Source organism: Enhydra lutris, unplaced genomic scaffold (assembly GCF_002288905.1).
Source record: "Enhydra lutris kenyoni isolate GAN:26980312 unplaced genomic scaffold, ASM228890v2 scaffoldscaffold13, whole genome shotgun sequence".
Taxonomy (NCBI): domain Eukaryota; kingdom Metazoa; phylum Chordata; class Mammalia; order Carnivora; family Mustelidae; genus Enhydra; species Enhydra lutris.
Window position 1 is genome coordinate 47,571,862 of NW_019154097.1, and position 11,393 is coordinate 47,583,254.

The following is an 11,393-nucleotide window of genomic DNA, read 5'->3' on the forward strand; positions in this document are numbered from 1 at the left end:
TGGCTCCAGCAGCTAATGGGAGACCCAGCCCCTTCCTTCAGACAGCGCGGTGGGGCCTTGATGACAAGCTGCAGTCTGCAAACTACCCGCCGTTCCCAGCGGGCTCCAACACTGGGCCCTCCAAGCCCCTCTCTCCCCGCTGGGTACACCTGCCTGACCCCCGCCCTCACCCGCTGTCTGCCCGACAGGCGACCAGCGGCTCAGGCCACATGCCCACTGGGCAAGCCGGCGACAACACGGTCGGGGAGGAGGGGGCCTCTGGTGGCAGGTAGCCTCGGCAGAGGGTTTAACAGCACCCGCCCCGATCGGGGCCCGGACGCCCACGAGGCTTCCCCGCCCCCCCCGCGCCGGTCCCCCTGCGCCGCGGCTCCATTCTCCACTTGAGGGCCCCGCGCTGGGTGTTCCAAAGGCACATTTCCAAAGAAGGATCACGGGGAGCGGAGAGAGGCCGTTGCACCGCGCACAGAGCAGTCCCGGGCGCTGCCAGCGGGGCCCCAAGCACAGCTACCGGGCGGCGAACGCGTGGATGCAACCCGGTTCACCCATGCGCAGAACCACCGGCCCCTCTCTGTCCCCGGGCTTTTCTCGCGCCTGCACTACATCCCCCGGGCCGCTAGGGGGCAAGCAGCCGGACTTCGCGGGTGGGGAGGGCGTTGGGGGCGTGCGGAGCCGCAACCCGGAAGCAGTCGCTAACCCGGAAGAGGTGGTGTTATAGGGCTTTGCTGGCGGTGGTGGCGGCTGTTGCGACTTTGGACGTTGGTGCGGCGCTAGGATGAACGCGCCTCCCGCCTTCGAGTCGTTCTTGCTCTTCGAGGGCGAGAAAAAGTAAGTGGAGCCGGCGAGGGGTGGGCCGGGGTCGCAGGCGGACTCTGGGGCTTCTCGGGCTCGTCCACAGCGGGGAGACGGAAGCAGCTTTTACTGTGTCTGCGGACTTGAGCCAGCCCTGCGGGGCGGTTGTCAGTGGCCCCGTGCTGCAGAGGAGGAACCCGAGGCGCGGAGAGGCTAGGGACCTGCCTGGGCCCACGGGAAGGGGCGGTGTGTATGGGAACCAGGGTGCCCGGCGCCACAGTGCTTTCCCTGTGGGATCCGGCAGCCTCCTGGCCGCCGCCTTTGCAAGCCAAGGGCTGGCTCTCCGGCTCACGACCGATCCTCAGTGGCCTGTGAGGAGCTTACAGGGGCTCCTTGCCTGCAGCGAGCAAGGGAATGTGGTCCCCTGGTCTCTCCGCCTGGCTCCCTCACTTAACGTCTTCATGTCTTTGGGCAAATGACTTAAGCTGCCCGAGGCGTGTTTTCCTTCTCTGGTAAACAGGCTTCCTGCTGCATTCAATCACAGGATGTTCTCCGAGGGGAGCTTAACGAGGTAATTTACTGAAAGTGCTTAGGCCAGGGCTCAGCACGCAGAAGACCCTCTGAAACACTGGCTTTTTCTTTTTTAAGATTTTATTTACTTGACAGAGAGATCACAAGTAGGCAGAGAGGCAGGCAGAGAGAGGGGGGGGAGCAGGCTCCCCAACTGAGCAGAGAGCCCGATGCGGGGCTCGATCCCAGGACCCTGAGATCATGACCCGAGTGGAAGGCAGAGGCTTAACCCACTGAGCCACCCAGACGCCCCAACGCTGGCTTTTTCTTAACAGCCTGGTATGCAGGGCTCTGCGGTCTAGCCCTTGCCAGCCTCTTCGTCGTCCTTGAGAACAGTGGTTGGCATCTGGGGCCATTTTGCTCCCCAGGGGACTTTTTCAACGTCTGCCAACAGTTCTGATGGTCACAAAGGGGGTGCTGCTCGTGAGTACAGACCGGGAAATGGTGCTCATATCCTACGGTGTACAAGACAGCGCCCTACGGAGTAGAATTATCCACCCTAAAATGTCACTGGTGCCAAGGAGCAGTCCAGAGCAGGTGAGGGTCTTGCAGAATCAGGGTGTAGCCCCTCTGCTGCTCTGAATCCGAGAGGTCTTTATGGCTGAAGAGATTGTGTCCTCACCTGTTGCTTCGTCCTCTTCCCAGGATTACCATTAACAAGGACACCAAGGTACCCAATGCCTGTTTGTTCACCATCAATAAAGAAGACCACACGCTAGGAAACATCATTAAATCGTAAGTTCCACGTCAAAGGCTCTTGGAAAGCGTTTATTGGGGGTCTTTGAGGCAAAGCACACATTCGGGAAGATTTCCCGCAGTCTCTGAGCTGCAGGAAGGTCTGGGGGATTGCTTTGGCAGTTCCCGCATTCCAGTTCATTCTCTCCAAGATGACGCTGACCTCGATCCGATCACACTGCCGTGTGTCTGAGTTATCTGGGGCGAGCCAGAGAAACGTGGCCTGCTTGTGTTTCTGTGCTGAAGAGCAGGGAGGGGCGGTCGGGCGTGCTGCCACCCACCCCTCTTCGGGACGATGGTCTCTGGGACAGCTGGTACACACAGACAGATGTGCCAGACATTGGCTCTTATTAGGAGGGGAGAAGGTGGGAGAGGCTCTGCGGCTAGCCAGTGCCCCGGTGGACAGCGGTTGTGGGCCGGTGGGTGCGTGTTTACACCAGTGTAGTCCTGAGCAGCTAGGAGGTTGGCGATGTGGTCACTGTTCTGGTCTGAGGTCTTGTCGTTTCTCTGCTGAAGGCACCATGGGTGAAGCCGGGTCTTTCCGCGGTGTGCACGTGTGGGGTCCCGGGCGGGAGCCCAGGAGGTGGAGTTGGCGGTCTTCTGCCACGCCAGTGGTGCCCCCAGGCCCTTCTAGGGCTTTGTTGATCCCCTGCTCTGGGAGCCGTGTCCCCACCTATGCAAGGGCCCTCCCTCGTGGTGCGCACCGCTGACCGAGCTGCTGTCGAGGACCCCGTGGGCCCAGGGCATGGCGCGCGGACGCACACGCAGGCCGCACAGCCTTGCAGACAGGGCCCCAGGGCTGCGGGCGGCAGCTGCCAGCCTGTGCTGCCCGGAGGACTTCCATTCACCAACTGCTCAGGGCCCGAACCTTCTCCCCCTGTTGCCTTTATAGCTGTCGGATGCTCGTCCTGGGCAGGCTCCTTGAGGCAGTCGCAGGGTCCCCTGCTTCCTGAGGGAAGAGTTTGCTGGAGATCCTGCTTAGCAGCTGGGGTCCTTGGAGGGGGTGTGTGTGTGTGTGGTCCCCATGGGGGGTGGTGATGGTGGGGTGTGTGTGTGTGTGTGTGTCTTTGTCTTTTTTGGAATGTTTCACTTGGTAGATTTTTGCGGGGGGCGGGGATCAAGAGCAGGGAACCTGCTGGGGTCAGCCCCCCCAGCTGTACTGGCTTCCAGGCCTCAACCCAGTGGGAAGAGGCCTTGGTTAGAGCTTGGTCATCCCCAGGGGTGCTCGGCTCAGCGCCCCGTGTCACATCCCCCCGCAGACAGCTGCTGAAGGACCCGCAGGTGCTGTTCGCTGGCTACAAAGTCCCCCACCCCTTGGAGCACAAGATCATCATCCGGGTGCAGACCACCCCGGACTACAGCCCGCAGGAGGCCTTCACCAATGCCATCACGGACCTCATCAGCGAGCTCTCCCTGCTGGAGGAGCGCTTCCGGGTGAGCGGCGCTGGGTCTGCCCGGAGCTGCGGTGTCCTCGTGCCCACAGCCCGGACAGCCCGTGGAGAGTGTCCTAAGCTCTAGGGGGCGTGGGGGGAGGTGGTTCCAGAGGACGTGGACGAGGGGCAGGGCGTTAAGGCTGGGGGCCTGTTGGGTGCAGGCACGGGTGGGAACCGGAGTGCTTGCTCCAAGGGCTCCTGCGGCCCTTTGGGACTGCTCCCCCGAGCCTTCTCTGGTAAGGCCTAGCCACTTCCGGGGTGTTTGTGTAGGGGCAGCTCATCCCAGGGTGGGGCCCCACAGTTAAGGAGGCCGAGAGGGGTGGTCACACCTGTCCACGCAGAGGGCCTCAGAGTCTGACCTGGGTGTAGGGGAGAGACTCCTGCTTGGGGGGCTGGGAGGCCAGCTGCAGGGAGACGGCCCGGGAGCTGGAGGCAGGAGGCGGGACCAACGCCACCCCCCCCACGGCCCCCAGGTGGTGGGGATGCGGTATCTGCATGGCGTCCTGGGCCCCATCATCGACAGGGTGTTTGAGGAGAAGAAGTACGTGGAGCTGGACCCCAGCAAAGTGGAGGTCAAGGACGTAGGGTGAGGCCGGATGTGATCCCTGGGGCGGGGGCGGCGGTGCCAGGCCCTTTTTGCAAGTGGATGTTTTGGCTCCTCTGCCCGGGTCTACTTTTCCGTCGCTCTGCCCACCTGTGCGTTGCCTTTGTCCCTGCCTCTGCTGACGCCTTATTGCGCCTGTCTCCGGGAACCCCGCGAGAGTCCCGTGCAGGGGTGCTGACCTCCATCCTCTATGCGGGATCCACTCAGGTGCTCCGGGCTGCACCGCCCACAGACCGAGGCCGAGGTGCTAGAGCAGAGCGCGCAGACGCTGCGCAGCCACCTGGGGGCGCTGCTGAGCGCGCTCAGCCGCTCCGTTCGCGCCTGCCCCGCTGTGGTCCGCGCCACCTTCCGGCAGCTTTTCCGGCGCGTGCGCGAGCGCTTCCCCGGCGCCCAGCACGAGGTGCGCCCCCTGTCGGTGGGGCCGGGCGGAGGGAAGGAAGCAGTGTTGCGGGGTTGGTTAGAACCGCAGGCGGGGGCAGGGGGGCAGGCAGAGGCCGGGACAGCACCGAAGGCCCGCGGGCAGCCCAGCCCCGCTCTCCCGCGCCCCCCAGAACGTGCCGTTCATCGCCGTCACCAGCTTCCTGTGCCTGCGCTTCTTGTCTCCCGCTATCATGGCGCCCAAGCTCTTCCACCTGCGGGAGCGGCACGCGGACGCGCGCACCAGCCGCACCCTGCTGCTGCTGGCCAAGGTGGGTGCCCGCGGGGCTCCGCCCGCACGGCAGTGTGTCCCCGACTGGCTCCAGGGTCGCCCGTGGCACCACACTTGACACTGGACAAAGCTTTCTCGTGGTCACCCGAGCCCATGGACAAGGAAGCGGGTCCCTGCGGGGAAGGAGATTCGGCCCCGGAGCCTGTGTGTGTGAACGCGGGCCCTTTAGCCCCCAGATCGGCCTCTTATTCCCAGGCGGCCCCTAGCTGCCTGCCACCAGGCTGGGGCCGGCGTACCCAGGGGAGCAGTCTTCTCTTAAACTTGCCGAGGAAGGCCGGCGGGTTGGTCTCAAGTAGCCTCAACCGTCCGGTCCCGAAAGGCCTCACACCCCGTGTCGGTTCAGCCCCGAGCCGCAGTAGGGATGGAACGAGCCCCTGAGCAGAGCTTGTGCTGCTGCGGCCTCGGGTTCTACTACGGGAGTGGCACCCGATTTGGTGGCGGGGTGGGGGAGGTTGCGGGGGCGGGGGGGTGTTGACCCAGCAGGCCTGGCCCTTGCTGCCGTCCCGGGCAGGCGGTCCAGAACGTGGGCAACATGGACACGCCGGCTTCCAGAGCCAAGGAGGCTTGGATGGAGCCGCTGCAGCCCACCGTGCGCCAGGGCGTAGCTCAGCTGAAGGACTTCATCACGAAACTGGTGGACATCGAGGAGAAGGAGGGTGAGCACTCCCGGTTTGCCCCGCCCCCGTGCCCGGGGCCCCACCCACACTGGCCCCTCCTATGGCCCCGCCCACAGCCTCCCTGTCCAGTTTGCTCTGTCCTCTGGCCCAGGCCCCCACTTATCTTATCTCTGTGGCTTTTTGGTCGCACCCACAGCCTCTTCATCACGTTTGCACGGCCTTGCCCACCTGCTGCCTGTGCCCCTCCCCTCGCGTCTCTGCCCACCTCCCACTACATCCCTGGGCTCACATTTTATCCCCCTCCCGGCCCCGCAGAGCTGGACCTGCAGCGGACCCTGAGTTTGCAGGCCCCGCCGGTGAAGGAGGGGCCGCTCTTCATCCACAGGACCAAGGGCAAGGGCCCTCTCATGTCCTCCTTCAAGAAACTCCACTTTTCCCTTACCACCGAGGCCCTCAGCTTCGCCAAGACGCCCGGCTCTAAGGTGGGTGAGGAAGGAGGTGGGCAAGTGGGGATGCGAGGGGTTTATAACAGCTAGGAAGCACCCGTGCTCTGTGTGGCTGGGGTCACTCACAGAGTCACTGGGGTCACTTACAGAGCCGGGTCCGTGATGCTAACTCCCCAGGCTGTAGGAGGGGAGACTAAGGCCCAGAACTGGGACATAGAGGGGCCCCGGCTTGGACCCTGAGTCTCCCTGTCTCGGCCCACTCCAGAAAAGTGCCCTGATCAAGCTAGCCAACATCCGGGCAGCGGAGAAGGTGGAGGAGAAGAGCTTCGGCAGCTCGCATGTCATGCAGGTCATCTATGAGGACGATGCGGGCAAGCCCCAGACCGTGTACCTGCAGTGCAAGGTGGGGGCCGTGTGGTGCGCACTTGGGGAGGGCTGCTGGGGGAATGTCCGCCTGGGGGGCGCAGCTAGAAGGAGGCCCCAGTGAGCCTACTACCCCGTGTCAGCTCTATCAGGCCCAGCAGGTGTGAGATCTGATGTGTGTATGTGTGTGTGTGTGTGTGTGTGTGTGTCGTGGGCTCTGGGGGGCCTGGGGCCCCGTGCCCGTGGCTTTCCCTGGGCCTAAGCACCCACATCTAGGTCTGCGTGGTCCGGTATAGGACGTGTACGTTCCCGTCAGTCGGAGCGTCACACATTGTGCATGTTCGTTAGAAACTGGTTTTGTGAGTATCTTTGTTGGTGCCTGTGTGTTTGCGGTGCGATCGACACGCAGTCATCACGTTCGTGCAGGCGTGTGACTCTGGGTGCATGCTCTCCAAGTCTCGTCTCTTTATGCATTAACTCATCCATTCATCTGAGAAGTATTTGCAGAGCGTCCACAAGGCTCCAGGCGCGGGTTGTGGTGCTGGGGTACAGCAGCAGGTGAAACTGCCCTGCCCTCATGGGGCTGTCTCCCAGGGAGGCGGATGGACCGCTAAGTATTTCACGTCAGATGGTGGCAGCGCCTTGAAGGGCACAGAGGAGACTAAAGGGGAGAGGCAGGGGACAGAGTAGCATTCAGTAGGGGTTACTACTCTCTAAAGTGTGGGTGGGAGGGCCTCTGGCAGGTGGCCTCTGAGCAGGGGCATCGTGAAGGGGAAAACATCTAGGGGCAGCACACGGAGATCAAGAAGGAAGGCTGAAGTCAGAGGGGTTTGGCTTATCCCCGAGAGGGACTGTCCAGAGCCACAGGGTAAAACGGTGCCTACTCTGTACAGTTGGCAGGTTGTACACTGCTCAGGGCACGGCCATGGGGGGCAGCGGCTGACATCCAGCTGCCGCTCTGCTCATCAGGCCATGTGCCGGGGAGCTCCAGGAAGGGAGGGCGGGCTTCCTGGAGGAGGTGAATGCTGGTGTCCCCCTACACCCCTGCAGTGTGTGAACGAGCTGAACCAGTGGCTGTCTGCGCTGCGGAAGGTGAGCATCAGCAACCCCGGCCTGCTGGGCTCCTACCACCCTGGCGTCTTCCGCGGGGACAAGTGGAGCTGTTGCCACCAGAAGGATAAATCAGGTGGGAGCGGAGGCCTGGGCCCCCCTACACGGCACCTGGGCTCCCTGGCCGGGGCACGGGGCTTCCAAGCCGTGGCTGGCTGGCCTGGCTGGGGGGCCACCTGTGCACCTGGGGGAAGTCGGGGAAGTCAATGGTGGCAGGTTGGTCCCTGCAGGGATTCCAGGCGGGAAGGGTTCCGGGACAGGAGTTTGGGAAATGCTGTGTGGTGTGGGTGCCGTGCGTGTGTTCATCGAAGGCTCTGAGGAGGCCTGGAAACGAGCTGGAGTGCCATCCATCACGCTGTGTAACGCAGCACTCCCTCGCCCACATGACAGGGACCCTCTCTTGCCCGGGGAGGGAGGGGTCTGTGAACCAGGGCTTCTAGGGACACACCGTAGGGACTCCTTGCTGCCTTGGGCACAGGAGGGCCCCTGAGCTTCACTTTCCCACCTGGCGGCCTGATGCTGGAGCTGCGGGGGTGGGGGCGGTCCCCGGGCACCAGAGGGACGGCAGAGACAAGCTGCTGCTAGAACTTTCCGTGATGGTGGCAGCGGTGCCCAGGACTGTGTGTGTGCTTGTCACGAACACGTGTGACCAGACTTAAAGTGTGCCCAGTGTGGCCCAGGAGCTGAGACTTAAGTTCGTTTTAATTTATGCAATTTTAACGATTTTGCATTTAAGTGGCATTATGCGGCCAGCTGGCTTCCCCGTGGGGCACCTCAGTTAAGACCTTCCTTCTCTTACCTTCATCTGCTTTGCAAAACTCTTGCTCCCTGGTCTCAGAAGAGACCCGGCCCTCGGAGCCGGCTACACGGGGAGTCCCTGGGAGGCCGCCGCACCTGCTGCAGCCCGGCCCGGGTCTGGGAGGGGACAGCAGCTGCTCTATACAACAGTGTCACTGGTTGGTTGGCCGCTGGCTTTGACCTTTGTGGCGATGGCCTTTGTTATTGGTAAGGGGGGGGGGCTCCCTAGGGCTCTAGGAGGCAGGGTCTGGTAACCCATTCTATGGAGGAGAAAACGGAGGCTTCATGGAGGGGCCAGTGCCTCTGCCAAGGTCGTAAGACCAGCTCATTCCAGCTTCCGTCCCCATGGTCTTATGGTCCCAGGCCACTCCCTTCTTCCTTCCAGGCCGGCAGCCACCGGGAAAGCTGTCCAGCCCCCTGAGCTGTCTCCTGTGTGGCTCCCGTGCTCGGCCGTTGTGCATCTCTGGGCTCGGAGGCTGCCCCCAACAGAGATGAGCTGCTGCCCCTCCTGGGGCCCCTGCGCCCGTTCCTGTCCCTCTGCAGGCCTCGGTGTCCCCACCTGTACTGCCACGAAGTTGGACATAAGCTCTCACGGAGCCTATCTGCAACCCTGCCCTCTTTGTGTCCCCAGATCTGGGCTGCGACAAGACCCGGTCGCGGGTGACCCTCCAGGAGTGGAATGACCCTCTGGACCATGACCTGGAGGCCCAGCTTATCTGCCGGCACCTGCTGGGCGTGGAGGCCGCACTGCGGTGAGGAGGCCTGTGTGGCCCGCGGAGTGTGGTGGGAGAGGGCAGGAGCTGGGGCCCAGAGGCTGGTCTCCTGCTGTACATCAGGTCTGGCCCCTTCCTGCCTGTGGCCCCGCACCGGGGGAGGGGCACGTGGGTCTCCACGGCAGGAGGCGGGCTCACCCAAGGATGAAGGCCCAAGGATACAGAGGCCCCGGGTCACTGCCACGGCTATGTCTGGCCTCGGGCTGACCCAGCCTCCCAGCCTGTCCGGCCTTCCCGTTGTGCCCTGAGCACAGGGATTGTCCCCAGGCAGCTGCTAATGCCTGGTCCCGGCCCTGGCTCCCGCACAGAAACAACCAGAATGCCTGTGGCCGCCCCCACAGACTCAGAATTTCTGGAGGCGCAGTGCTGTGTGGGCTTACCTCCGAGTAGCCCCTGTTTCCCTAAGTGTGCTGGGATCGGGGCAGTTTTCTTTTCTTTTTCTTTTTTTTTTTTTTTTTTAAGGATTTTATTTATTTATTCGGTAGAGATCACAAGTAGGCAGAGGCAGGCAGAGAGAGAGGGGGAAGCAGGCTCCCTGCTGAGCAGAGAGCCCGATGTGGGACTCGATCCCAGGACTCTGAGAACATGACCCGAGCTGAAGGCAGAGGCTTAACCCACTGAGCCACCCAGGTGCCCTCGGGGCGGTTTTCTGTCGCACACCCCCATGCCTGCGTCCTGGAGGGGTGGTGGCTGTTGTCCTTGTTCCTCATCCACTTTTCCAGGGCGTTATTTCGTCCTCAGAAACCCTTCTGGGGCTCATGGGGTCGGACGAGAACCGCGCACTCCCCTGGGAGCTGCAGTGTCCAGTAGCTTCCAGGTCACTCCTGTCACCGGCCCCCTCTCCACCCCTCGTCTGGCCCCCTGGCTCGGGGACATCGTCCTCCACCTACCAGATACAGGCACCACCCTGTCTGCTCTTTTCTGGGGACCCACAGTTGTGTCCCCCATTTAAGCCAGGAAGCGGCGGAGCAAAGACTCGATCCCAGGCTACCTTGGGTTCAGGTGGTTCCCGCCATGGGACCAGTGCCATGGGCCTGACCACAGCCCCGTGCCTTGAGAGCCTCCGCATTTATGGAATCGCTTGGCCCCCCTTCTCTCGTTCGGCCTCGCCTCCTTGCCATCCTGCAGCGTCTGCCCTGGCCCTTCTGCCCCACCGGCTCATCTGGTCCCCTGACGCAGTGGCCTGGGGCTGCTGTAACTGATCACTGGACGCTTGGCTGGGAATGACCCAAATGTCTTCTCTTGCAGTCAGGGTTGAGTTAACAAATGAGCGGAGCGGGTCAGGGACCGACCCCACAGCCTAGAAGGCATCTGAGGGAGGAGGAGCGTGTTAGATCTTAGCAGAGGGACACAGCTCTTCCCAAATGGGTCAGGGAGACCGTCCAAAGGACCAAGCCAGTGGAATTCCTAAGTAAGGAGCTTCAAGCCTGGGGTCCCCGTGGCTGCTGGTTCTCCCTTCATGGAAGCTCCCAGGATCGCACCTCAGAGGGCTCGGGGATCTCCGGTGAACCCTGGTTAGGAATCGTGCTTAAATTGTCATTGTCTCCTACTCCCCTAAGAAGGAAAGTCGTTTCACGGCCAGTTAATACTGGGGACTTTCGGGCCCCAGTTGGCCCCTTCCCCCAGGGTCCTCTGTGGTTCGAACTTGGTTTCCACAGCACCTTCCGCCGTCCTACTATTGCGGAGGTGGGGAGGACCCGAGGAGGCTGGAAGAGGGAAGGTGGCAGGTGGCCGGGGGACCACGACCTGGGCCTCTGTTACTTCCCCCCAGATTGAAGGGGTCAGCCCCTCCCTCCCAGAATCCCCTCCCACTCAGGAGGCCCACATGGGGTTCCCTGGCCTTCTTGGCAAGGGCTCCACGAGCTGTCCCTCTGTCCTCCCCTGCAGAGAGAAGCACCGGGAGCTGAGTGCGGGCACAGAGGCAGGCTCTGTGCACACTGGCCCGGGGGAAGGTAGGTTGCTCCCAGCTGGACTCCCACAGTGGCCTGAGCTCCGTTTTGGGGTGCTGTGGGCGGGGCCGCATCCCCCGGGAGCCTCTGGCCCTGGCTGCTCTGCCCTCATCGTGCCTCTGCCTCCAGCCCCCGAGGACGCGCTGGCCCAGCTTCTGCAGGTGCTGCGGGACCTCCAGGAGGCCCACCGCTCCGGCCTGGCCAGTCCGCCGCCTTCGGAGCCCCGCCACCCCGGGCCACTGCAGACGTGAGGCCTGCCCCCCGCCCAGTGCCCTCGCCGAGCCCCCTGCCGGGTGCTTGGAGACCCCCGGTGCGCTTTTGGCTCTTCACTCCCACTCCTGGGGGAGCAGGGCTTAGGGCTGTCATGGGCTGGGTGAGTTGGAGGTCCAGGGGGTCCAGAAGGCCCGTCATTGGCTGCCCGAAGTCTCTAGGGGACTTGGCGTGCTCTTGCTCTTCTGTGAAGCCTGGCTGCTCCCCACGGCTCTTGTGGGCATCGC

The 11,393-nt window shown here is 63.0% G+C and overlaps 2 protein-coding genes across 2 annotated transcripts; both read left to right on the top strand.

The window, feature by feature from the left end:
* The first annotated feature begins 696 nt into the window (after positions 1-696).
* LOC111145838 (DNA-directed RNA polymerase II subunit RPB11-a-like) lies at positions 697-3,891 on the top strand. Its single transcript, XM_022501102.1, has 3 exons — positions 697-825; positions 2,005-2,094; positions 3,354-3,891. The coding sequence occupies exons 1-3, from the start codon at positions 773-775 to the stop codon at positions 3,610-3,612; spliced, it is 402 nt and encodes a 133-aa protein (XP_022356810.1). The 5' UTR covers positions 697-772; the 3' UTR covers positions 3,613-3,891.
* A 113-nt stretch (positions 3,892-4,004) lies between these two features.
* Positions 4,005-11,220, top strand: LOC111145821 (ras GTPase-activating protein 4-like). Its single transcript, XM_022501073.1, has 10 exons — positions 4,005-4,113; positions 4,339-4,531; positions 4,683-4,820; positions 5,352-5,496; positions 5,773-5,939; positions 6,169-6,306; positions 7,317-7,452; positions 8,806-8,926; positions 10,835-10,899; positions 11,026-11,220. The coding sequence occupies exons 1-10, from the start codon at positions 4,010-4,012 to the stop codon at positions 11,145-11,147; spliced, it is 1,329 nt and encodes a 442-aa protein (XP_022356781.1). The 5' UTR covers positions 4,005-4,009; the 3' UTR covers positions 11,148-11,220.
* The last annotated feature ends 173 nt before the right edge of the window (positions 11,221-11,393 follow it).